The sequence below is a fragment of the Myodes glareolus genome, chromosome 5 (assembly GCF_982192425.1).
Source record: "Myodes glareolus chromosome 5, mMyoGla1.1, whole genome shotgun sequence".
NCBI classification, from domain to species: domain Eukaryota; kingdom Metazoa; phylum Chordata; class Mammalia; order Rodentia; family Cricetidae; genus Myodes; species Myodes glareolus.
Genome location: NC_142030.1, coordinates 68497559 through 68525383, shown reverse-complemented (window position 1 = coordinate 68525383; position 27825 = coordinate 68497559). Strand labels below are relative to the sequence as shown.

Below are 27825 nucleotides of genomic sequence, written 5' to 3'. Positions count from 1 at the left end.
AAATTGGAGTCTCAAAGGACATTTCTTAACGCAACAGAAAGTACCCTTAATCCCAGTTAATTAATTGCCCATTCCTGCAGAACTGCAATCGCCTGCCCTTGCTTCTGGCCTCCGCCTGCGCCGCACTGAGCGCTCCCCCGCTCTCCAGCTCGTCCGCTAATGCGGGTGGTAAGTAATCGCTAATTGACTGTACTGTGGAGTGAAAGCGCACTAAAATCCAAAGCGAATAGGAAATTGGGACAATGCAAATATTTAGGACTTGAGGCTGTCTACACCTGGTCAGCGGGGTCATCAGGTCACTGTTCAAACACTGTCGCCCATGTTTTTGTCTACTCAATGGAAAGAAATTGCTTTGTGGGTTCCCTACCTCCCCCGTTTCCGCTTCACCTGCAAAAAGACAAGGTCTTAAAATAATACCGGAATTTGCAGTCAGATGGAGGGCTCAACGACGTCTGGAGGGCTCCCGAATTCCTAATCCCCACCGTTTTCAGCCCACACATTCTTTCCTTAACCTCCGTTTTGCCAGGTTGGAGGTGGTCCAGGCAGGCTCGGCCGCGTGCCCTCCCTGACTTCCTGCAGTTTTATCCTTTGCCTGCTTCTTTCCTAATAATTCTTTATCATTTGTTGCACCTTCGGGTCTCTTTAGAACACGTTGCCCTTCTTATATAGAAGTAATCACATTTATTTTTTCTGTTAAAGTTCGGGCTAGGAAAAGGCGATCCAGGAGTAGTACGGGATGAAACCTGTGCTTGGTCATAAGCCAGGCGCCGCCTTCTGAAAACGTGTGTGTCACCCACAACCGGCGCGGGCTCGCTTTTTCTGACTTGGGGTTACCAACTGGTCGGCCACAGACCGAGCATCACCTATTGTTTACCTACAGCCTTGCTTTCCCTCGAGACTGCGGGGTTCCAGCCCTCTCAAGTCCCCAGCAAGGGGAGCGGAGACTCGAACCCTGCGGAAGGTGCGGGTTGTGCCACCCGGCTGCGGGCCGCCTCCCTGCTGCTCAAGGAAGCAGTGACTTTTAGAAGGCGAACAGCGCTTTTTGCTTTCCGAGGACGGGGACGCCCTGCTGGAGCTCCTGGCCGGCGCCGCTCTGGGGTTCTGTCTTTCCCAGAATTGGTCGCGAACTCGGCGCGGACAGCACAGGAGGTTGCAGCGCTGCCTCTTCGGCGCGCGGTTCGCACTGTCGCTCGAGCACCTGCCGCTTCTTCCCTCGCGGACAGAGTCCCGGCCACAGTTCGGGCAACAATTCGAAGCAAGAAGCAGGTCCCAGGCCCGGCCACCTTCTCGCCTAGGGCGCCAAAAGGAACCCAGAAGGGGAAGCACGCACGGAACCGAGGGTGGTGGCGCTTCCAGGCGCAGTAATCTCAGACGATCCCGCCCTTGTCCCAGTCAGGCCGGCGACCTCGACCTCTACCTTGCTCTCCCGAATGCAAGTCCCAAGAACAATCGTGGTGGCACCTGCCTACACAGGCGAGTGTCCCTCAAACCCAGGGTACAAGTCGAACTCACACTTTTAGGAGCACGTGCCGCCTGCAGGTGCGTGGGGGAGGAATCGAGCTCTGCCGCCCAAGCCACCCAAGCCCACGGTACCCACGGGGCAGTGAGAGGTCACGAGGGTCGTGCTAACTGACCTAAACACGCCACTCCCGCTTACGCCACTGCAGCCAAGCAATTAACCAGTGTCTAATTAGAGCCGGATTTCCTGCCTCACTTTCTACTATGAAACTTCCCGGGACATTGAGGAACTGCCGAACGCAGACCTTTGCCCTCCACCCGCTTCACCCTCTCCGCTGCAGCATCCCTGATGAGGGTTAATCGTTAAATCTACAGCCTGGGAGGAAGGGGTCGCGTGACTTTCCAAATTTCCCTCTGCTCTCACCGCCTCCGAAAAGGGACTGCCAGAGTCGGCTCAGCCCCTCACGCCCCTTGTCCTTCCTAACTTAGATCTGCTGCGGTCAGTCGGGTTTCTTCACACTTTCTCCTACTCCCAGGACTGGCCGAGGGCTGGACAGAGTTCAGTGGTCAGGGAAGACAAAACACGACTCCCCAGGCTTGAGGCGCTAGCGGGGATAACCAGCCTGAACGGCAAAAATAAAACAGGCTCCGTTTGAATGTTTGTTTGGTGAGAATGAAAGGGGTCTGTCTGTACCGTACTGTACCGGGCTGAAATTCTGTGTCGGAATCTGTTGACTTTCTCCCAAATCTACATTCAATTTTTGGGGTCTTCTTTCCACCGGAAGACAAAACAGAAATGGAGCGGGGAGAGCTTCCCAGAGAAGTCCCGACCTGGAAAATGAGGTCCCTCACCCCAAGCCAGCAATGGGCATAGTAAATGGGGGTGGGAGGGGTGGCAGTTGGATTCTGGACTAAACCGGCTGGGGCAGTAAAGCTGTGTACCTCAGTGAGTCTCTGAGAAGCGAGCGAAAGCAGTGGGGCCCTTCACTTAAGACCCTACGAAATGTAGAAGAGTCGCCTCTTGCCACTGTTTGGCGAGTCTAGAGGGCTTTACAGTCTTATTTCTGAAGAGAAGAAGGGAGCAGAGATGCTGCTTCTGATTTTTCCACCGCGGCCACTCGGGACGTCTGTTCCTTCTCAGGCAGCGGTTTCCTCACTTTCCCGCCAGCAAACCCAGGATCGCGGGTGTCTTTCGCCCTTTTCCTCGATGCCGAACGAGACAAATTGGAAGAGGGGTTGAAACCCGGGGCAATGGGCAGACAAAGCTCTCCACCTACCTATGCATCTGAACTTTTCTAACTGTTCTGAGTGAGGGAAAGGGGCAAATGTGTGGCGGTGGGAACTGAGCCGCGAAACGCTCACTGCGCCGCCCGGGGCAGATCCTGAGAACTCACCGGCCACAGTCCCAAACCCATCAACACTGTCCCCAGAAAGACACCTACATGGAACTCTTTCAAAAGGGTCCAGGAAATGGCCTCGTGGGTGTCATTAGAGGGCCACCCAACTTAAGGAGTGGTGGTTTGGAATTCCTTACAAGGCACCGGCCGGCCCCAAGGGGGAAACTGGGACCAACCGAAGATTTAAGCAAGACCCTACTTCTCTACCCCAGATTACTTTGGGTATCACTGCCAGCCTTCTTTTTTCGGAATCTTTTGTAGCCAACCTCTGGACAGCCGCTGGTAGAGGCGCAGTCTATCAGAAAAGAGTGCCGCAGGGGTGGCATCCCGCCCCGCCCGCCCGAGGCCATCTGAGCTGCGGGATCAGGCAGGAACCTCTGAGGGAGTGAAGTACAAAGGGTGCCACTGTGCAAACAGGAGCCTACCTAGGGACTGGTCTGTGGCAGAGTAGACCGTAAGAGCAATAATGTCTTCTTGGGCAGACCCTGAAGGGGCAGAAGTTACTTACTACTCCAGTGGAACACTTTCCTGAGGGGAAATGTGTTTTGGGGGGGGTGTCTCAAACAGACAGCCCCAACCCTGGATTTAAAGCCCTAAAATGTCCCTAGAGTCCTGGGCATCACGGGTACCTAGGTTAGGGATCTATACATTGTTGCCAAGTACTCAGTTCACTGTGGTTCTGAGAGATGGAACTGTAGACAGCATCTGTGAGGAAGCAGCTCAACCCAAACTTGCTTGGTCTGCTGGAGGGAGGGTCCACCGCTGGTGAAGAGGCTTTCTCTGTTACATCTTTTCCAGGGCTTGAGAGAGTTCATAGACCTGGGGCTACCCTTATTTTTCCAGCATGCCCAAGGATGTATCTCATATTCTTCCAGCATGATAATTCTTAGATGGTTAAACCCTACCATCCAAGGAAGATTAGAATTGCTTTCCCTTTCCCCTCCCCTTCCCAAGTCACAGCTTAAAGCTGATGGCTAGATCTGCTTGTGAGGTGAGACACTAGGCTGAGAAAAAAAGTCCTGAAGTCTTCAGGGCTTGGACCCTTCAGTCTTGGCCGGTGCCTCCTGCAGTCTACATCCTCTTTCTTCCACTGAACCCAAGAAAGACAAAAGGAAGGGCTGACTGCCCCCTCTTGGTTGGTTTTGCCTATAGGAGCCATTCTTCCTTTCCCTTTTCTGGCTCCTCCCCCCCCCCCTCTGGAGTTCTTTTCTTTACCTCGTTAAGTTTTCCACAGTATAGGCCCAGACTCAGAGTCTTAGCAAAGGGTATGAAGCCAAGGTGATGGCCATGTCTTTTAGCAAAGCAGGTTCCTGACATTCAATATCCCTGAGCAAAGGGAACAAAAGTCAAGACAATCTAACTTTTGCACATGCCATTCTGGACTCTTGCAGGAGAGTCCAGAATGTAGACAGGACCTCCGTGGACCTAAGTCATTAGCATACAGGTGCAGGTGCATTAAGTGCGGAAGGAGGGCAGGAGTCACGCCCACACATCCTTTCTCCATTCACAGACTGCTCTTACTCCTGCGGCACAGCTACAAGTAGTTTAAGGACTTGAGCACCTTGGCCAGGGCTCACCTTTCTGTTTGTGCAAGAGTTGTGCACGGTCTCCCTGTGTGGGCTGATGGAAGCTATCACCAATGCTGCCTCCAGAATATTTTAACAGTAAATTCTCGAAGGTGCAGCGAACTTTGAAACTGTGTGCCAACAGGTGACAAAAAACAAAAACAAAAACAAAAAACCGGTAGGCTACAATTGAGGAACAATCTAAAACAGGTTGGAATGGAGCTATCCCTTCCAGTTTCTTCTCCAAAACTTTTCAATAAAGCTCAAGACGCTGGTTGGACAGCCTGCCGTGAGTTCTGCTGGGACAGAACCCCTGCGATGGAGAGTCGGGCACAGGAGGGCGCGCTGCTGCGCCCTAGTCATAGGTAGTCTCCATCCCCCAGTGAGCCTGTGTTTAAACCCCTAGTTTCTTGGCAAGTCCAGTGAGGAAACCCTTCATCTCTCTAGAGTAGCCGGGGGTACCTAGCCCAACGCAGCTGTTGGTAGGTCAAGACGTAACCAGGAGCCCGCAAGCGCGCGCTAAGCTTGAGGACCTGTCAGGTCCCTGTACAGATTCCTTTTCTTTGGCTCTCTGTCTAGAAGTCAGGCACGCACAGATTCCCTCCCGGAAAATCTTTGCCATGCACCCACTCTCACATACAGAGAAACCAGAGGCGAGCGAACTGTCCGAACTTCTTGGCCCTTGCTAATTGCAGGCGCTGGAAGAAATCAGAACATCAAGCAAAGTGTCCTCGCGTCTAAGTCTCTCCCTCTTCCAAGCCCGCGCCTCGGAGACTGCGTAGCCTCGCCTAAGCAAAGGCTGAACGCCCAGTCTACAACTTCGTTCCAGAGCTTCTGGCCGCTGCATTCCTCGGCTAGCTGGAATGTAAGGAGTGCATTCGCTCACAGAGAGTGATCTGTCGGCGGCGACACAGGAGACGGGTGCCTCGGGCAGCAGCGGCTGGGGGACTTAACCAGGTGCTGAAACTACCAAAATCAAGTGTGTGGCAGGGGGCTTCAGCACAACTAGCCCCAGGGAGCTGGGACGCACTCTCCAACTTCCCGCCAGCTAGGGTGAAGTTGCACTAGCGGTTCTAGGAGCTTTGGCAATTACCATGGAGGATAATCATTTGGGGGGGGGGGGGGAACCACCTCTGCCCTCGGGCCTGGCCTGTAGCACGAAACCTCTGTTGTCCCCAAACAGCATCTTCCCCAGGGTTCCCATAAAAGCAACGGGCCAAAGATGCTACTTTCTGTACCTTTGGATCCTCCATGAACAGTAACCGGGAAGCTTTTATATTCGATCCCAAACAGCCAACAGCCAAGCCTTTCAAACACTGACGGGTACCCCTGCTCTGTGACCGCCTCTGCGTCCCGACCCCTCCCGGTCAGTGCCACAAGCCGCGTCCGGCCTGCCCGAACCTGCTGAAGCTGTTAGCTGTCTTGTTATCAAATTAAATCAGCGAGAAAGGGGGATGTCTTACGTTGCATCGGCACACCGAGCATCTCCGGGAGCCCCTTGACAGCCCCCTCCGCGGGGACAGCCGCGCTCTGCATCATCTCGGAGCCAGAGGTAGCAAGTCGCAGTCTACTGAGATCTCTCGCTCTCTCCCTCTGGCTGGATTCGGAAATTTGAAAATAATAATAATAAACCCAACTAGGCCGCTGAAGTCACAGTGGAAGCCGAGCCCTCTGCCTCTCCGGGAGGACTCCACAGGCTGGCCGGCCCCCTCCCCCCGCCAGTCCTCAGGCTGTTTCAAATCCCTTTGATCTCGCTCTCCGGGGCTGGTGCACATCCCGGGTTGAGGAGATGCTGTTGCTGCAGCTCTGGCTTTTTTCCCCTCCTCCCTCCCCCGCCCTCTTGTCTCCCCCTCCCCCTCCACCCTTCGCGTGCCGGCTGCCCAGGAGGCCGCGGTCACCCAGGCATTTTGATTCATTCACACTGCAGGAGCGGCCGTGACGTCGCTCTCCGCAGGGAAGCCCGCCCTCCTGCTCGTCCTCCCAACCTGGCAGCCGGCTGCAGACCCTCGGCTGACCAGAGTCTGGGGCGAAGGGGGTGGGGAAGTCCAGTAGCCCAGAGTCCGTTCGGTTGCGCTGGAGGGCGGGGCCGCTCGCAGAGGGGCGGGGCCTCGCAGCCCCTCCCCCACCCCACCGTGCGGGCTCGTGCCCTAGTGTAAATACTGCGGCGGGCTGGACCGGGGCAGCAGGTGGTCCCGGAGCTCCGCGTCTGCGCCCCGCTTGTTTCTGCGGGGTTTCGGGGATTCCCGGCTAGTCCTCAGCATCCTTCCCGTAGGATTCAGGGGAGGGGCGGGATGGGGTAGAGCCCCGCGGACCCTCGGTTGGTGCTCTGGGTTCCCAGCTTCTCCACCCGACCGACCGTGTTCTGTAGCTGGATGATTCCACACATCCTCCACTGTTTTTTGTTGTTTTTTTTTTTTTCTTTTTCCTGACCTATTCCTTTCCGGCCGGTACTAACCAGACCCTGCTCCCTCTCCCCCGCGTCTGGCTGAGGCTGGGCCAGGGACAGCCAGTACTCTGCCGGGAACGCGCGAGTCACGCACCGGGCGGCCGCGGGGCCGGGTGCAGGAAGGCGACCTGGGTCGCTCCTGGAGGTGGCGGGGCGCGGGTCTCCGTGGGCGCCCACTCTGGCCCCCACCTCCGCCACAGTTGGCACTCTCACCGCCCAGGGTCCAGTCCTGACCCCACCCTCCCCGCGGTGGGGCTTGGGTGTCCAGGCCGCGTCCACCCAGCTCGGCCCTCTTCTAGCACCCAGAGACCGCTCAGCGGAGCCAGCTGCAACCGCGGGCGCTTTGAATGATTCCCGGCCACGTGTGCGTGCACACGGCCCCCGGGGGCTGACCAGTGAAAGGGGTGCATTGCTATTGTGTTTACAAGACACACGAATACACGCGCGCACGCGCATACACACACACACACACACACACACACACACACACACACACACACACGTACACACACAGAATGCGCGCGCTGAAAGCTAATTCTCCTACGTTCATTCCCGGAGGAAATAAAGCAAGGATCAACGAAGTCTCTTCGAAGTCGCTAGCACTTTTCCAGACACTCGACGCCTCCTGACCGTGGGAAACCCACCGTGTCAGCCACCTCGACACCACCATTTCTAATTTAGTTACTGGACTAGAAGTTAGATGGGTCTTTCCAGCCTAATGGGATCCCTCATGGACCGGAACGGGGGCTCATAATCTTCCTGGGAATGTTTTTTTTTTTTTAAAACTTTTGGTGTTATAGGGTTGGTGTTTGAGGAGGAACACAGAACTGTAAGAGGAGGGCGTGGCTGTGCGAGCTACTCAGCCTCCAGTGTGGTTCCAGTGACTTCTATGGGTCCTGGCACTAACTAGTGTCCTGTCTTGCTGTCTCCACAAATTTAGAGAAAAACTGCAAGGGGGGAGGGGAGGCAAAGCACCTGGTGATATTTTAAATGCTTACCAAAATGCTTTCTATAGACATGCACCTGGTAAATAAACGCGGTAAGATGCCAGTTTCATTAGCAACCAACACAGGGAAAACAAAGCAGTGTGGTCCACACCACCCACCTTTTTAAATCAGTTTGTTTGTTAAATGACCACCTGGGAGGAAATTGGGAATTATTTGGTAAGGGTGTTTGTAAGTAGTTCTCTCACGGATACTGCTGGTGTCTTTATGAACTCTTAATATCCGTCTGGAAAGAAATTTAGGGGTATTTATCACATCCATAAAGTTTTCCTACCTTTAGCTCATGTAGTTCCATCTTTGAGTGTTTAATCCAGAAAAGTAACCTAGAGTCTTTTTAAAGGTTCATCCATGAAAATGTCTATGGCAGCATGATAGTTGGGAAGAGAAAGTGACCTAAATACCCAACAGAAGAAAATAAGTTGGAAAAGTATCTTAAGCAATCGTTGAAATTAATTATAAAGTTCAGCAACATGGGAATGTTGTGACACCCGGTAAAAAGTTAATTAGAAAAGTAGGGGTAGCACCCATTGTTGGTGCGGGTGTGAAGAAGGGGGGGGCGAGTGAAAATGTAAACGTCTTCTAAGGGCATTTTGACAATAGTTGTTTTGCACAGCTGGGGATAGAATTCAGGGCGTTGCACCTGCTGGGCAAGCCTGGGCTCTATCATGGAACTATATCCCTAGCCTAGGGCAAGATGTACCCTAAAAAATGCCATGCATATAGAAATGTATTCAAAGAACATGATTAAGAATGTTATGAACACATAGTTACAAGCCCTTTGCACTTTTAAAAAGAAAATTACATAGGGGTTGAGAGTATAGCTCAGTTGTAGGTGGTAGAAGACACAGGATTTGATTTCCAGGAAAAGAAACATGAGGAAAGGAGGGGAGAAAGAAAGAGGGAGAGGGAGAGAGAGAGAGAGAGAGAGAGAGAGAGAGAGAGACACGGGGAGTGATTTATTCAACATTATAGGGTTACTGAATAAATTAGAGCAAACTGAATGCTAAGAAGTCACTATAAATAATAAAAGAATATCTGGTAATGTAGAAAATGTTGACTCTATATTAGAAAATGGGGAAAAAGATTATAAAACAGTATGAATTTAAGAACTTAAAAAATCCTAACTAGAAAATATGCTAAAATATAAAAGTGATTATCTCTATAGCAGATGATAGTTTATTTTACTCTTTTTGCCTTCTTAAAAGTTTTCTCAATAAGAACATTATTTTACAAAGCAGAAAAACTAATAAAATTGCTTTTAAAAAACAGGGGAAAACCAGAAACAATATTTTTACTTTATAGATTTTCTGTTATATCACTACATTTTTCAGTAATATTCATAAATGATATCTTACGCAATGAAATGTACAACAAATATAGTAATTCCTAATATGTACAGGATGTCATGTAACCAGGACTGACCATGCTCCTGCTATGTAGCTGAAAATGACTTTGAATTCCTGATCCTCCTGCCTCTCACCTTCTAAGTGCTGACTTTATAGATGTTCACCCCAATCCTTCACTCCACCCCCAGCCCTATTCCCCACCTCTGAGACAGTGTCTCATTTTGCAGCCCAAGCTGGCCTAGAGTAACACTGTGGAAATCCTCCTGCTTTCAGCCTTCTGTGTAATTATAATATAAAATTATACTTTAAGCTGGGCAGTGTTGGCACATGCTTTAAATCCCAGCACTCAGGAGGCAGAGGCAGATGGGTCTCTGAGTTTGAGACAAGCGTGGTCTACAAAATGAGCACCAGGACAGTCAGGGTTACACAGGGGAACCCTGTCTCAAAACACCAAAAACAAATAAATAAAATAATATTTTAAATCATTCTCTACAACTCTTGTCCCCCTCTGGTATGAACTGCTACTGCTCGTTTGCAGGGTACTGGTCAGTCACTAAGTAGGGGATAAAGTGTCCTGGTGCTGGGATAGGGATTCTCCTGTCCTGGTACTGATGTAGGGAATGCCATTGTCACGTCTGTCCCTTGACAGAGATCCCTGGCTACAGTTCTTAAACCTGTGGACAGCAGTCTCTCAATGCTGTCGGCACCCCCAAACCTACCCATAATGTACCTCAAGCCAATAAATACTCTCTCCCTGAGCATTTGTCCCTGGTACGAGCTGGGTCTTGTTCCCAAGGTTATTACATTTCACTTCCCTTTGGAGGCCTCCGCTTTTGCATCTGCCAATAGGGAAACATTAGTTAAAAGCTTTCCTTAAACTGAATGTTTAGCGTCTAGAGCAGATGGCAGTGGCAATAACAACTGGTATTTATTGAAAGTTTACAACTGGACCAAGCACCATGGTAAGTACTTCCACCTGCACACTGCCGAGTTTCCCCACCACAAGCCAAGAAGTGGTACTTGGTGGGTGAACACGCAGGCCAAGAGGGACTAAGCAGCCTCGCAATGCCCTGCCCAGAATGGGAGAATGGCCAACTCCTGCAGAGCCCCAATATGGAAAGGCCCAGAAAACCCTGGGTAGGACTCAGAATTTAGGCCTCTATTTGATTTAGTCAACTTTTCTCACCAAGCACCCAGGCTGGACGGTGGTCACTCAGGAACAACACTCCTTAGAGCCAGTCACCTACTCTCAGATAACGTTGGGCAAGGACTAGGTAATGGGGGCGTGGCTTTCCCTGGGTCTGTCAGAGAAGTTAGCCAGCACAAAGAATCTAGTACTTTCTAGAGATTTAAACAATACGTTTCTGGGAACCAAATCTAACATGTCAATGGATCTGATTCCAAGGTGGGAGAAATCCAATTTGGGAGAACGACGATAGCTTGCAATTTGTCTAGGACTTACATTTTACCAAGGTCCTCCATGTAGTTTATCTCATTTGATCTTCAACATTACGCTTGGACTTGGGTATGATTATCAGGCATCAGAGAGGTTAAGTGGTTTGCCTGAGGTCACATAGCTAATAAGCTGCAGAGCGGACTGGAAATTAAATCCAGCCTTTTGACTCCCAATCCGGTGCTCTTTCGGCTCTTGCAGATCTGTGTGTCTCTAACCCCTACGTTTTAGGAGTTTCGTGGAGTGGGCAGGCTCACCCTTCACAGCTAGGAATTCTAGCCGTTTTTCTCCACCGAGAAAAAGAATCGCACTGGCCCTGCTCCCCGGTCACCCATCTCTAATCATCCCCTTGTCCTCATTCCTCTCGAGCACTTTTATCATTTGCATTTTGAAACTGTTTCCTTAATTATTCTGCTGCTGTTGCAAACCTGCTCTCCCCGGCTTTGTGGCATCCTTTGATTTATCTCTGTCTGGATAACAGCTCCCCAATTCTCCTCAGGGAATTCAATTTTCATTCATTTTTCTGTAGGACTAGATTGATATAGACCCTCTGCCCCGGTCCATATTACTCATCCCGGCAGAGAGAACCAGGGAGACCAACCCTCAGTCCAGCCCCCAGGGAGCGTCTGTCTTGTTCTGGGAGTTGTGAGGAGTCCTCCAATAAAAGGACAGGGGCCTTTGCTCTTCCGCATCTGTCCACCCAGTCCTTCCAGTCATTTGTCACTGGCCCCTTTGTGGACCCACCACTTTGTCATTTGTCTCCTTCTCTTCCCAGAACCTCAGTGGGATCTCTCCCAGCCAGGATGCTGAGCAGAAGGCCGTTCCTGCTCCTCGTAAACCTGCCCCATGTCCTTGACAAAGAAACTTAAGGGATGTGGGAAAGACAGTCCTGCCCTCGGACATTTAGTTCTTGCTCAGTAAGTAACTGAGAAGCAGAACAGGGACGGTAGGAGTCTTCGCGGAAACAGGAAAGCAGCGATTGGCAGTGTTGTTCTGAGTGCCCCTCTCTGCTGCTTATTCAGTCCTCACAGATCTTCCCGGGCAGACCAGATGATTGTCACCTGTCTTACAGACAAGTGACAGGGAGCACAGAGAGATCAAGGGACGCCCTTCAGGTTGCTCAGGTGGTGAGCATAAGTATCCAGGTAGGCAGGCTCCATCCTTACCAGCTACCAAATAAGTCTCTTTTGAGGATCACTGGGCATGGATCCATGCAGGGCACAGGACTCCACAAGGCCAAGGCTTCTAAGAACCATCTCTGCAGCCATCTTACCCTATGAACCCATTACAGGCAGGGACTGGGCAGTGAATCTGCGGATTGGCCTTGTTCTACTGTCCGAGACATTTATATGTCTGTTCAGAAAACTAGATTACTAGATCATTCTCTACAGCATTCACTGGGCACCTGCCTTCTGCCAGACCCATGGCTGGCCCTGGAAAACAGGGACCTTGGGTCCCCAGTCCATAGCACACTGTGAGAGCATGGAAGTCCATAGCTTACTTAGAGCATGCCTGTGCAATAAAGTCTGCAAAGGTCTCCTGAGCCTTCTGCCTTCTTTGCCTCTGATGGAATCAGAACTGGATTAAGTAGCAGGCTGTGATTCTCAACATTCAAATCTCAGTTTAAATATTAGCCACCCTAGGGCAATTGATGGGAAGTTCCTGGCTTTTCTGACTTTTCATTGGCTAACTAGGAATCAAAGAACTCTTCTTGCGTAGCTGTCCAGACCACGGAGGAGCACCTCCAGAAATATCAGTTAACATCACAATTGGACCCCTCTCTAGTATCTCTCCATGCCCAATTTTTCTTATCCTTGCTTCTGAGAGAAATTAGAGGACAAAGAAATTCTCCTGGATTTTTAAAAATTATTTTTTTATTTTCATTTTATGTGCATTGGTGTTTTGTCTGCATGTATGCCTATGTGAGGGTGTCAAGTCCCCTGGAACTGTAGTTACAGACAGTTGTGAGCTGCTACGTGGGTGCTGGGAATTGAACTCGGGTCCTTTGGAAGAGCAGCCAGTGTTATTAACCACTGAGGCATCTCTCCAGCCTCATGGATTTTTAATTTATTTATTTTTTAACAGGATCATGTGTGTACCAGGCTGGCTTAGAACTTGCTATGTAGCTGAGGATGACTTTGAACCTCTGGTCCTGCTGCCTCCACCTCCCCAGTGGAGAGATTACAGATGTGTGCTCAGTACATAGTTTACTCAATGCTGGGGACTCACCCCAGATCACTGTACATGCCAGGCAAGCACTCGGCCAATTGAGCTACATGCATAGCCCTCTTGTATGTTCCTGACTGAAGACTAGAATTTGGGAGATCACAAAGTTGATCCCACGGTCATGGACATTCTTTGTCTTTCTCTTTGGAGGTAGAGACTTGTTCTTTCGATTCATCCCGCGATCAGTGTGTCCAAGTTTCTCCTTGGGTAACATGTCACTGTCTTGCAGAAGCTCCTGCCCCACCATGGAAACTGCCACTTTTACCCTTCCTTGCTTGATACAAAGAGAACAAGAAAATAGAGTCGGGCAGCGCATCTTCTCTCCGGGGTCTGTTGTGCTCTCTCTGTTGTGTTTTCTGAGTTACTTCATGCCCATATTTACTTGAAAATTTGGGGGCTCCAGATACCTTCAGCTGAGCCTTCGTCCCCCTTTATCTCCCTCTTCACCCTCCAGGACTCCTTGACTCCTGAACTCAAGAACAATTCAAGGAACCAGTGAGCTAAGAGCCCTTGCCCCTCTCTCCTCTCCCTTTTCCTCATAGGGTGGGTGGTACAACTCTTTCTAAAGAGACGGAAACTCAAGAGGGCCGGGGTATCTATCTGGGGGTGGGTCACAGAGGCTCTAAGGGCCCAATCCAGTTCCTCAGCTCCTTGAGAGGACACTGCCCATGGGGAGGAAGAGGAGAGGAGGCCCAGTCTGGCTGAATTTGAAATAGCTTTAGGTGTCAAAGCTAATCTATAAAACAAGCCCTTCATCATCTTGGAGAAAGTTTTTTTTTTTTTTTTTTTTTTTTTTTTTTTTTTTTTACTGGAGAAGCTTAACTCAGCAGTTTCCTCTTAGGAACTGACTTACAACCAGAAAGTGTACATGTGTTTGATGTGTGCAGAGGTAACAGGAAAAGGCCCAGCAGGTCTGTGAGAGGAGAGACGTGAGGCAGAACCCAGATTCCTGACACCAGAACTGGTTGGATTTCAGTGTCAATACCAATTCAGCTCACTGCTGGAGGGTCAGTCATGCTGAGCCTTTACTTACCTGTTTGTGAAATGGGATTGTCATAATTCTAACCTGAGAGTCCCAACAAAGGGAGGCAGGCCTGCTAGGGCCATCTCCCCACCCCGTGGACAAAGGCAACTATCCCTGGTGTCCAAGAACTTGGAACAAAGCAGGTCTTGTGACTTGGCCACCACTTTGCATGGCTCTGACTTGCTGCGACAAGCTTGCTCTAGCTCACTAACATGGTTGCTTGAAAAGCCAGTCAACACAGAAGGGACCAGGACGTGAGACTGTTGTAACCTTGGGCAACCAAGGAGGAAATGTTGAGAGTTTGTGTGTAGGGGTAGGGAAGGGACATTAATCATAGCTTTACTCATAGCTGAGTTTTGTGGGTGTGGAGAGTTAAACTCTCGAAGCCTGATTTCCTGTGCTTAAACAGGTTAATACTCAGAAAAGCCTAATTGTTGGGGAAATCATATACGTGATCCTGTATGAGAACATTCAAGCATCCTGGGTCCTTAATATGCCCTTCAGATATCCCTACTCCTGTAATCACACGGGGGGGGGTAATTTAAATACTATGGATTCTGGCTGAGTAGAATTCTGGGTTCTGTCTTTCTAATGGCTTTCTGGGTGATGCCAATGCTGCTGGCTCTCGGGTCACAAATGCATCCTCCTTGAGGACTCTGGCGCACTGTCCAGTGGACACAGACCACATGTGGCCGTGGAGCACTGCAACGTGGCTGGTCAGAGCAAAGACATACTATACATGTAAGTTATGCATACAATTCTGAGGGCTTAATAAAGAAAAAGAATGAAGAATGGTTTAATAAGATTTTTTAAACGTGTGAATTGCAAAAATTTTGGATATATTGTGTTAAATAACATCTGCTGTTAACATTAATTGCATTTGTTTCTTCTTTTAGCACGGCCGATAGAGAATATAAAATGACTACTAGGGAATATAAAATGACTACGTGGCTGGCATTTCCTTTGGGCAGTGCTGTTCTGGGCCTTTCTAACTTGCATGGGGCTGGACACACTCATGTACACCCAACGCATACACAGGCATGGAGCGGTCCCTCTCAGCACCTAACCCAGCCTCTAGCAATCAGTTAAGGACTAAGCATTCACAGGGACAGATGAAGGGGGAGGATGCCTACAAATGCTGCCCCAGGAGCAGGGGGCCCCACACACCGAGCAGAGACCCCAGCTGCACAAGATTGCCGCAGGAGCCGAGCAGGTGGCCAGCCTGAGGAATGACTGTCTCCCCTTTGCAGCTGACCCTGACCCGCTCCCCATCCATTCTGTCGTCCTCGGTCCCACCCTCTGCTCTTTTCAAGGTTTTGACAGCAGAGAAATAGGAATTCCGGTGCTCTCACCCCAGAGCAACTAGATAAAGGGCACAGGTTCGAGAGGACCTCTAGGACTGCTGGAGAGGAGGCGCATCAGCACCCCTGCCTCCCTGAAACCCACACCCCCTCAGCTAACCCCAGGACCACGCCCCTCTCTTCTGTTCTCTCTCCCAGGTCACACCATCCTCTAGGCTTTTCTTTGTGGTCCTGAGCCCCATCCTTGTTGTGACTAGGGGGTTCAGGCCAGTGGGGACCTGCCCAGAACTCTACGATCCTGTCACTCAAGAGGTGGAGCTGCAAAAGGGAGTTCAAGCGAAGGAAGAAGAGACTTCTGAAGATGACCCCGTGCACATTCAAACTGGGGTTCCCACACCTTCTGAGACTCTCGGAGACCCAGGGTACCACAGTGGGATCAGAAGTGGGGGACTCTGTCAGCTAGCCTCAAGAGCAACTCTGGTGAGCCAGGGGACCCCCAGGGCTCTGGGCAGCTGGATCACGTCCCAAACCGCAGATCTCTGAGACGATCTCTGTCCCCTCCACTGAGGATGTGTGGACCACACCCTCCCATCTCCTTGTCTTCCACACCCCTTCCTGACCATTGTGGTCCCAAGCCTTTCTCACTCAGCAGGACAAAGGGAATTCTGGACCCACGTGAACTTACCAGAGGTCAAGGGAAGGATCTGTCTCCATGGCGTGGACTGGGGACCCTGATGGGAGCAGGCGTTCTCCCTGCTGTGGAAGGGAGCCAGAGTCAGGAGAGGGGAGCGGGATCCCCATCCAGGGAGGGACGTGGGGGTGCTCACGTAGCGGGACAGAGCACAGAGGAGCCCTCTCCTCTTTCTCTGGTAGAAGGCTCTCTGCTCCCCCTCATAAGCTTGGAAAGTCTGGTCTGCCAAGGGGGAGGGTAGCAGAGGGCCTGGAGACCGCCTCAGAGAAAATTAAATTGCACTTGAGGGCAAATTCTATTAGGGAATAGAGCCTGTCTCTCAACAGCCTGTGTCCATTTAGGTGATTAGCTAGTCCCAGCACCTCCACCTAGGGCTGGGCCAACTCAGTCCCTCTGCCTGGGGTACCAGGTGGGTGGCCTCCGGGGACCCAGCATCCTTCTCTCCAATGCCCCAGCATGCTCTGGGAGCACCCGTCCCTCACCATGTCCAGTGCCACAGGACCTTTTGAAGGTAGTGAAGAGTTCTAGAATGTTGCCTGGCGGGCAACATGGAGCACACGCAGTGACAGGCACATCAGAGGGACTGAGCAGGGTTTCCAGGGCAGGTTTCCAACAGGGGCCCGGGAGGACAGAGGTTTCTAGGGAGACAGTAGAGATGAGGAAAAGTAGAGAAAGTCATTGGTGGGGCTGGCGGCGGGTATAGAAGCAAGGAGGTGGACAAGAGTCAGAATCTGAGTCAGTAGAAATGGGAACCACAGAGCGGGGGGGGGGGGATGGGGGGGTGTAGGGAGGACCACAAAGCTGGTGATTGGAGAATATCAAATACAAATTAATTAATGGAATATAACAGCAGTTGGTAAAACAAATTTTCTCTAAAATAAGCTTTATAACAGCACCATATACCTCGTGATCTATTGTAAAATTTCTTTCAAGTACAAGGGATCCACAAACCCTGGGTTAGTAACTACTGAGTGTTGACTGTGTACTCACTCTTCTCCCTGTGATTTGGCCCAAGGGTCCAGAGTTGATGTTCCTTTGGCATCTCTAGTCCCTGGGGCTCCTGAGGTTGAATTCTCTTAGCCATCTATAAAGAGATAGCTCTTCCTCTCCACATGACTGGTGAAAGAATCTTGCTTGCTGTGCTTGAGGTTCTGGCTATAAAATCACTTCCTCCACTTAGCAAAACTTCATTTTGCACCTGCAGCGTGCTCTGAGGAGACGAGCGCCCAGGCTCTAGAACAAGGAGAAACAGGCACAGACAACATACAGCGAGTTCTGAGAATATGTAATGACACATAAAGCATGGTCTTGGGGCTGGAGAGACGGCTTGGCGGTTAAGAGCATTTCTTGCTCTTTTAGAGGACCTGAGTTCAAGTCTCACACCCCACAGGTGGATCACAACTGTCTGTAACTTCAGCTCCGGGAGCATTTGATGTCTCTGCCTTTGGGGGCACCTGCACTCACAAGCTCACATTGCACCTTATTAAAAATAGTAAGAATAAAATCTTTTTTAAAAAGATTTATTTATTATGTATACACCATTCTGTCTGGATGTTTGCCTACAGGCTAGAAGAGGGAGCCAGATCTCATTACAGAAGGTTGTGAGCCATCATGTGGTTGCTGGGAATTGAACTCAGGACCTCTGGAAGAGCAGCCTGTACTCTTAACCGCTGAGCCATCTCTCCAGCCCCAAGAATAAAATCTTAAAAAAATAAAGGATTGTCTCTGTTGACCCACCAGAAGCATCTGGCTAGCGTGGTTCTCCCTTTACAGGCTCTCTCAAGGTCGCCCATGTATCCCATCCTAAGGACACAAAAATTTAACTTCAAGAATTAAGCCAAGTATTTATTTGCCAAGATAGTTGCATTCACCCAAAATCCCATGGATTAGTATTCTGTGTGGGCATGGGTTGTCAGAAAGTGATGACCCTGGGGGAGGGAAAAGAGGTGGGTGGCATGCTGGACAAGGGTGTCCCTAGGCTGCAGGTTGGTGACTTCCAGGCTTTAGTCCAAAGGGAAAACCCCAGGTCAGTCCCGCTCTTGACCTTTAGCTCATGGAGTGGAGGGGATACTTTTCCTGCCTGGCACTGGACTTCAAGGAGTCGCCTCCATCGCTGACCTCTGCCCAGTGGTTAGGGTGTAGGTTTCACATCTGGAGGCCCTGTGGGTTCCAGGAGCCCTGTGGGTTCCGGGAGCTGGCTAACGAAGCGGACAAACCCGTGCTTTCCCAGTGGAGGCTGTTCACTCTCCCAGGATCTGGACTCTCTAGCCCCAGACACACCAAAGAGTTAAAGAATCACCTATTCCCCAATAGTACTCTCTCCGCACCCCCACCCCATCCACCAGTAGCAAGAGGCCAGCTCTCTTCCTGGGGTTCATTCAGCTAGCAAGAACATTTCCTTGGTAGGGCTTGGGTACGTCTGCCTCATTCCAGCCACCCACACATGGGGGTTACTCCGGGTGACTTTGAGAAGCCCTGGGGACTGTGGAGTCCCCTTACCTTCACTTCTCAAAGCGCTCAGTGCTGCAGCACTGGGCAGACACTCAGTCAGGCAGCCGCTGCCTGTCAGCATGGAATTACTGAGCTCTGCCCACCCTTGGATACTCTAGACGGCCACAGTACTGTTCTGGATCCCTCTCTCTGCAGTCAGCCGGCTATTGAGGAGTTGTCCTGTTCATGGCTGTGTTCCCAGTCCCAAGCACGCAGCCTACATATTACGGCTTCTTTGTATGTATTTGTTCTGTGATGGGAACTAAGTAACTATAGAAATGATCCTCTACTACAGCCCAAGAGTAAGGAAAAAACCCAAGCATAAGGCTGCGGAAGTGGCATCCGCTCCCGGGAGGGAGTAGCTCCTGGTGGCTTTGTCAGCCCTGGTTAGGTTATGGGACTGGTTATTGGGGCAGTCAGCTGACTAGATAGTCAGAGCTGTGCCCTGTCAGGGCCCCGCTTACCTCTCATCTGTAATGGTCTCTGGCTTTTTATATACTTCCTGCTCTTCCTGCAGCACTCTGAGGATTTTATTACATTCGCACATGGTCTCCTGTGACGAGAACTGCAAAGGAAAGGACCTCAGAAAATAATGTGGAAGCTGAAGCACTGGCCTTGGGCTTTAGAACTTGCTGGAAGTGAGCCTGGGGCTTCCTGCCTAAGAGCTCTCTCAATGAGGCCCCCAGGCCTGCCCTCTCTTTCTCCCTCCCTCCCTTCCTTCCTACCTCCCTTCCTGACTTTCTCTCTCCTTTCTTCTTTCCTCCCTCCCTCCCTTCCTTACTGCTTTCAAACTCCTGGCCATTTCCTGAAGCCAGACTCAGGAACAGTCTCATGGATCTGTTCTCACAGGCTAGGAAGGCATTTTAGAGTCTTCTTGCCAAGAGTCCAGCCTTGCAGATTTCTGTCAGCAGCATTGCCTGGGGCTGGCAGGTGTCAGGCGCTGTTTACAGATGCAGTCAGTAAGCGGCTCCTGTAGGCGCTGTCACAGGACACCTAGCCCCACAAAGGCTTTCTTTGGATAAATTCAATAGGTAGTTAGATTTGTCCCTGGTTATATGTGATACAAGTTGTTGGTGGTGGCGGCGGTGGTGATGGTGGTGTGTGTGTGATTTTTCGAGACCATGTTTCTCTTCATAGCCCTGGCTGTCCTGGAGGTCTCTCCGTTCATCAGGCCGACCTTGAACTCACTGAGATCCACCTACACCTACCTTTCGAGTGCTGGGATTAAAGGCAAGCGCCACCACTATCCGTGTTGTACAAACTTTATAATAAGCATTTAACCTACTGAAAATGCTTTCAAAATGACTTTGTGTGTGAGGCTACGTGGTCTTCTCTAAAACCCATGATTCACAATTCCCTTTTCTAGGGAGATGGCTGGTTTTTAATGGGATCTATAATTTCAACTATTTTCTTAAGGGACAGATATGAAATTTGGTTACCAATGACACGACCACATCCGAAAGATTATGTGTGTGCATTCAATACTTGTGAGACTTTCTCTCACATGGAGAAGACCCTGGCGGTTTATACTACCTGGCAGCATTACACAGGAGCCGCCAATAGTTTGCTCCTCTACAGAATCCCCTCCTGAGTTTGCTCCTCTGCAGAACCTCCTCCTCAGTTTGCGAGTTTTACCTGCAACTTGTCATCATTAATAAAGACACATATGGGCCAGTGAAGCGGCTCAGTAGGTAAAGGTGCTTTCTTCCAAGGTCGACGACCCACTTTGATTTCCTGTACATGTTAGAAGGAGAGTCGACTCCTGCAAGTTATACACATGCATACAATAAATAAGTGCAAATATAAAAAGTGCTTTTAAAAAGACACACAACGTTAAGTAATAAGTAACACCATATATATAGTTTATATATTGATGTATAAACATATACATATATTTTGTGTGTGTGTGTGTGGAGAGAGAGAGAGAGAGAGAGAGAGAGAGAGAGAGAGAACACACACTATTTCGGCTAAGCCTAGCCTTTAGCCAGCCCATGAACTGAACACAGCCACGTTAATAACCCTGGCAAGAGCTGCAGAACTACTCTCCGGTGGAAGCCGAGACCGTGGAGTCACACGCAAAGAAAATGAGCACAGACTGAAGCCATGCTGGGCAATGGTTTGTCAGAAAGCAGTCAGTAACTGAAACAGGCCACAACAGCATCAGATCAGACTGAAAGTCGGTGGCAGAACAGGCAGCGGCTGGCAGGAGGAACAAACATTGTTTCAAAATATCTTTGAGAACATGTGGTTTCCTTGGTCACCTTGGTGGGAAGAGAAATCCCCTCCCCAGAATTGGACATTTCATTGCCCAACTGTCCTTTCCCCTCATGTCTCATTGGCTGGAAGTAGTCACATGACTCCATCTCCTGCAAGGGCTTGGAACTGGGGATCAAATAGACCCTGCCTCTGCCAGCATTCTTGAACTTAATGTTCGAGTTCTCAAGACCAGTCAGTGCCTTCCAGTTCTTTGGGAAACAGTAATTAGTCATTTGACTGAAGCATAAATTGTCCCCACTGCATTTTGTGATGGAAGAAATATACATGCTTTGCAAATAACCCAACCAGAAGACTATTATGAGGTGATGGCACCTGACCCCTGTCTGCAATGGGGACTCACACGCTCCACCATCCCAGGTGGAGTTGGCTGAATAGGCAGCTGGAGAAACAGGCAAACATCAGAGCCAAGATGGGCAACCTCCCCCAAGGTCGCTTGGTGGTACAGCCTAAGGAGAGCGTGGGCCTCAGGCATAATCCCGAGGACACACGCCACCCTCCTAAGGATATCAGAGTCCGTGTGCTCTTGTGCTGACTTCAGCAGCCCTTTCTGCAGGATCCAGCCCACACTTCCAGGCTATTCTTCAGGTCCATTTCCTGCCCATTTGCTCTCTCAATGTCTGCTTGCTTACCTCACCATTCACGTTAATTTATTGGTGAATGCTCTGATTTTCCTATAAGATCTCCCCATACCCCACATCCATACCCCACATCCATACCCCATACCCCACACCCCACATCCATACCCCACATCCATACCCCATACCCCACATTCATACTCCATACCCCACATCTATACCCCATACCCCACATCCATACCCCACATCCATACCCCATACCCCACATTCATACTCCATACCCCACATCTATACCCCATACCCCACATCCATACCCCACATCCATACCCCATACCCCACATCTATACCCCATACCCCACATCTGTACCCCATACCCCACATCCATACCCCACACCCATACCCCATATCCCATATCCATACCCCACATCCATACCCCATACCCCACATTCATACTCCATACCCCACATCTGTACCCCATACCCCAATCCATACCCATACCCCACATCCATACCCATACCCCACATCCATACCCCATATCCCATATCCATACCCCACATCCATACCCCAAACCCCACATCCATACCCCATACCCCACATCCATACCCCATACCCCATATCCAAACCCCATACCCCACCAACCTTCACCTATCATGGGGAGAAGGTGACTGCCTACTTCTGAAGCAGCTGTCCTGTTTACATTCCAGTTTCCAGGTGAACTGTATGGGACTCTACAAGATGGCATCCTTCAGGACAGAGAGCCCCATAAATGTTAGCTATGAGAGTAGCTGCCCCCTTTATCTCCCTCAGGGTAGCATACCACAACTGTCCTCTGGAAGCACACAGAATTTCAGGAGATGTGATTTGTAAGGTAACTGTTTATTATTTGAATTGAAGCATATGGTTGTTGCTTCTTGTCATACCTTTCAAAATACACCCACAAATTCTTTGAAATTGCCCCCCTCCCGACCCTAACACACCCAGAACATTGATTCCGTTTGTTTCAGGGACTGTGGTGACAAGAAATGTTGCTTGGGCAACAAGCTGAACAACGAAAGGAATTTTTCCAGAGAGAAGCCGAATTAGCCACACTGTGCCCCCTCCCACTCGGAAGGTGACAGCTTCCTTTAGGCTGGTAATCCACCATGAAGGCTGGTTTCACACTTGAGCGCTGAAACAGGTCCGCAGGGAATTGCTCCCAGGGTTGAAAATTAGAACTCACCAGGGTAATTTGTCCGTTTTTCCACAGGCCTTTCTGAGCTGGGGCCAGCCAGGATTGAAACTGGTCTCTGAGTTTCAGAGCATGCTGGATCTGGTCACCCCGGCTGCTGGCCCTGGTATGTCATTTCCCTGCTGTCCCTCCCAGATGGAGGCAGGGAGCACCTCCTGCCAGGCCTACCCCAGAGCTTCCTGCTGGGCTTTGTCCAGGTGACAGTAACAGTAGGGTTAAGCAGTACAAGTATTTTCTCCCAGGTTGTGTTTTCCCCTTACCTTGTATAGACACAGATTACTCATTAAAAGCTAAGAAGTCCATGAGCACTGACCTTAGGATCTGTGCATCCTGTTTGTCTTAAGTATATTTTCATTATTTTTTTGAGAATTTCATACAATGCATTTCGATCATATTCATTCCCTACCCCAGCCCATTCCCCATTATCTTTTTTAAAAAATAAAACACCGTTAAAGAAAATTGACTCCCCTTCCCACAGACACCATCAACAACCCAGACTCCTCAGTTAGGGGTGGGAGACTCATGAGCCCCTCCCATTTTGTGTTAGAATTTATCATCCTTGATTCTGTACAGGTTATGTGTAGACAACCACAGCTGTTGGGAGTTCATGAGTCAGTGGTCCTGTCACGTCCAGAGGACATGGTTTTAGCTCTGCTCCTCCTCCACCTTTGACCCTTATGGTCCTCGGACAATTTGACCAGTTGTGAGTGTAACCATCCACTGTACAAACTTCTCTGATGAGACCTAAGAACTGCCCTAATCTATGGATAAGAGACCTATAAATTTATAGGGTGGTTTGCTACTATGTTCTCTTAGCAAAATAATAGTTACATATTGTGGAATACTATTTTAACTGGGCAAAGATGTGTTACATTTGTTTATGCTGCAGAATATTACTTTAAATATGTAGAGGTTACATTTGTTACATTTGTTTCTGTTGTCTTTGTTAATGATGTAAAAGTGTGTTATATTTGTTTATGCTGTATTTGTTTAACTATGTAAAGATGTGCTTCTGTTTCACCTTGCCTGCCTAAGGCACCTGATTGGTCTAATAAAAAGCTGAATGGCCATTAGCTAGGCAGGAGAGGGATAGGTGGGGTGGAGGGCAGAGAGAAAAAGTAGGAGGAGAAATCTAGGCCTGAGAGAGAAGAACAAGGAGAGAATAAAGGAGAAAGAGAGGGACATGCCAAAAGCTAGGCAGCCACCAGTCAACCATACAGAAGTGAAAGTAAGATATAGAGAAGGAAAGAAAGGTAAAAAGACCTGAGGGAAAACGTAGGTAAAAAGAAACAGGTTAAGTTATAAGAATATAAATATAAGAATATATATAATATAACTATATATATAAGAATATATAATATAATATAACTAACTTCTAATATGTAAGTTATGTAACTTCTAATATGTAAGTTAGCAAGAAATGAGCATAAGATAAGACCGAGCTTTCATAACTAATAATAAGTCTCCATGTCATGATTTGAGAGCTGGTTGGTGACCCAAAGAAATCCTGGTACAGTAATAATAGGTTCACACTTGAGGCCTGTGAGTCTCCCAACCATGGATTCTCGGCTATACAACTAAACACTATGTTTTGGAAGGTGTGATCCTACTGTGTGTCCCTGTGCCTTCAGGAGATGGTTTGGAAGGCCTGATATGCAGAGCCCTGTGGTAAGCCACAGACTGCAGTGAGGGAGAAGTCGTCCACCCTTCCCCTGTGAAGCCTAAAGCAGGAGAGACAGCAGCCAGATGCTTTTCCTGCTGTGGGACAGGTACCCTTCCTGGGAGTGCTGGGGCTCTGGAAACTCAGGGAGGGGCACTAGCTTGGGTATAGCAGGCTAGGAAAGCTTCCCAAAGGGCATTATGTCTCAGCTGAGCTTGACACAGGATCACAAGAGAAAAGCCTCTGGGACAAGTCAGCAGAGGTGTGTGGCGTCGGGAGGTCCACTCTTAGATGCAGAAGGGTCTGTCTAAAGCACTCTTCCACACAGATGACCCATCGTGCCTTCAGGACTTTCTGAAATACGGCTCTGTAGTTAGAGACCTAAGTACATGGGAAAAGTTCCTTTTCTGTTGTGGAAACATGGGACAACTTATACAAGTCAGTTCCCTCCTTCCACAGCATGGGGCTCGGAATCAAACTCAGGTTTTAGTCAAAACTTCTGATTCTTTCCTTAGCATGGATTTTTCAGCAGTAGCATTACTGGGCCAGAGGAAATAAACATTTTGAAGGCTGATCATATTGGCATATTATTTTTTGTGTTTAATAATACATCTCACATTGTTGCTTCCCAGCATCAAGCCACACTGTTATAGAATGTATAAAAATGATGTCACATTAGCTTTTTACTTTCTTGGTGTTTTTGTTTTATTTTGAGATGGGGTCTCACATAGCACAGGATGTCCTCACACTGGCTGCATAGCTCAGGGTGAATCCCCGATTCTCCTGCCCCCACCTCTCCAGTGCTGGGATTACAGATGTGTACACCATGCCTAGCTCATGTCTTTGATTATTAATGTAGGCTGTTGTTCATGCAGTTCTATTGATGGGTATCCCCACCCCCACCCCAGCCCACCCCTGCCTTCTTATTATTTTTCTTCTTTTTTCTGACAGAGTTGCATACTTACCAGGCTAGGCTCAAACACACTCTGTTGCCTGGACATCCTGAAAACTCTCCAGTCCGAATCCCAGAAGCTGGGATTACAGATGTGTACCACAATGCCTTGGCTTGGGAGCTTAGGAACAGAAAAAAAATCCATAAAAACTAAGACAAGTATTGAGTGGCCAACGTGAGCGTATCTACCTCAGTGTGACTTCTGGTACCGGAAAACAGTGCCGAGGGTCAAGCACGTGCTAACCAATTCTACTTTCAAGGGATTGCTGGTGGTGCTGAGGCCCGGCAAGGAGTAGAGGAGGTAAGGACTTAATTGGATCCAAGGTGGCCACTTGGGTGCTGCAGGGCTGTTGATGACATTCAATGAATGTCCTAATAGCCTGTTTAATATGTTTTATTTTATTTTTTGAGACAAGATTTCATAAATCCCAGGTTGGCCTAGAACTAGACATATATTAACCTCAAACTTCTTCTGATCTTCCTGCCTCTACCTTCTGAGTGTTGGAATTTTAAGTGTGTGTCACCTGTCAGATTTAATCAATTTTCCATTTTGGGCTTCATTTTAATCTTATTTTGATATTATAAATATGCATCATGTAGTAAAATAGTAAATAACCTCAGTTTGTTCCTTAGGTTGAATTCTATAAATAGAATCACTGGATCAAAGGTTACTCATATTAAGATGTCTAAAATGTTTTACCAGCTCTATTGCATTGTGGATTGCTGTATGTTTCCCAAAGTTTCAGTTTGTTTCCGGCAGTGAGAGCGACAACCCAGGGACAGACTGTATTTTTGAGGATGACCCCACAGCACCTCCATCTCTCATGGTTTTCCAGAACATTGTCACATCCTTCAAGTGGTGGTGATCTCTGACCCTTGAACCTTTGCAGGGTGCAGCCGGGTCAGTGACTGGAGGTGCCTCAGCCAGTAGGACACCAGCAGCAGCACCCTTTACCCTCTGGGCCCAGCCCTGCTTTAAGTCTACTCTAATTTGGTTTAGAACCACAGTTCCCAGCTCAGCGTGTTAGCGTGCTCCTCTGGGCTTTTTCTAGGCCAACATCAACAGACAACATAAACAAACAAGTTTGCACGTCCATCAAAACATGCTTAGACATTTCCAGAAAAGCACAGCTTGGACTCGAGCATCCGAGCACCCGGGTGCACAAAGGAAGATGAAGATGTGGGGGTCAAGCCGCAGTTCAGGGGGAGGCACAGGGGCACATGCTCTTTCAGTAGTCTCCTGAAGCGAAGGTGAATGGCTGTGGCTGTGTGGTCTCCAGCTGGGACCCCACCCATGATCCACTGCATGAGGGAACACTAGTAGATGTGAACTGTACCTAGTGCACTGCCTGCCTCAGGGCCACTACCAGCCCTTCCACAACTTGCTGGTCAGGGGTTCCTGTGGATACACAGCCCAAGAAAGCTTAGATACCAAGACACAGCACAGGGCCTCAAGGAATCTCATACTTAGGTGTGCGAGACTGTTTCTGAGAGTTCATAGGCACATGCTACATCCTAGGTCTGTAGAGTTAGGAACCGAGGACCTGGAGTTTATGTACAAGATGGTATAGAATCTTTACCGCCCAAAGGACATAGCCAAGAAGAATCTTCAGCTGCTGATGCCGCATTCCAAGGGAATGGGATTCTGGAAGGATGCGTTTGTAGGGTGGACAGAGCACCAGGGCAGACCCTTCATCAGCAGCCACTGGTTTAGATCACGTGTGTTCTCCTCTAGTTGTACACAGTCTGCTCTTTGCTCCTCTAGTGAATTCACTGATGAGGTACGTGTCCAGTGATACGGTTTGTCTGCTTGCCTGTGGTGCCAGCTGTAACACTGTCTTCCTGCGATCTTATGGCTGACATTTCCCATGCCTACCCCTGTCTGCATTTGCCTCAGTGAATTCCACTTCTGGGGCTCATGGGGTTCCATGTCTGCAGTAGTTTCTTTGTGGTTTCTCTCTGGAATGTCCACACTCCTGAGTGAGGGTTGCTGATCCTGAGTTCAGCTGCCTATTCAGAGTGAAGGGTGCCCTATCCTGGCAGTGTGGAGAGATACAAGTTAAAATCTGTAACAAATCTTTCTCTGTCCTGCCAGCCAGCTTCCAAATAATGACACGGAGACTTATTGTTAATTATGAGAGCTCAGCCTTAGCTCAGGTTTGTTCCACTAACTCCTATAACTTAAATGAACCCATTTCTCTTAATTTACACTCTCTCTCGTACCACCCATCCTGCTGCTTCTGTGTCTTCTGGCGTCTCTCTCATGCCTAACTCCATCTCCTGCTTCTTCTCTCTTCCACAGTCTCACCAGTACCTCCTGCCTAGCTATTGGCCATTGAGCTTTTTTTGGTTTTTGTTTTTTGAGACAGGGTTTCTCTGTAGCTTTGGAGCCTGTCCCGGAACTAGCTCTTATAGACCGGGGTGACCTCAAACTCACAGAGCTCTGCCTGCCTCTGCCTTCCAAGTGCTGGGATTAAAGGCGTGCTCCATTACTGCCTGGCAGTTGTTCAGTTTTTTATTACAACAATCACTGCAGATACATCTTCACACAGTGCACAAATATCTCACAGCAAAAAATATTAGAATTTATTATTATTATTAATTTTTGCTAACATATGGAAAACATAAGTTTAAGTTGGCAAAGTAGCACAATATTCTTCCCTATATTCCGCTTGAATTTATATGCATTCCTACCAGTCATGAGTTTTTTTTAAAAGTTAATTTCCTGCACA

General features: G+C 49.1%; 1 protein-coding gene across 1 annotated transcript in view; it reads right to left on the bottom strand.

The window, feature by feature from the left end:
- Positions 1 to 6172, bottom strand: part of Lhx4 (LIM homeobox 4) — a 42603-nt gene extending 36431 nt beyond the window's left edge. The window contains exon 1 of the mRNA XM_087906398.1: positions 5884 to 6172. Within this exon, the coding sequence (XP_087762524.1) occupies positions 5884 to 5959 (76 nt within the window). The 5' untranslated portion in view covers positions 5960 to 6172. The remainder of the gene's footprint in view (positions 1 to 5883) is intronic.
- Positions 6173 to 27825: the final 21653 nt, after the last annotated feature.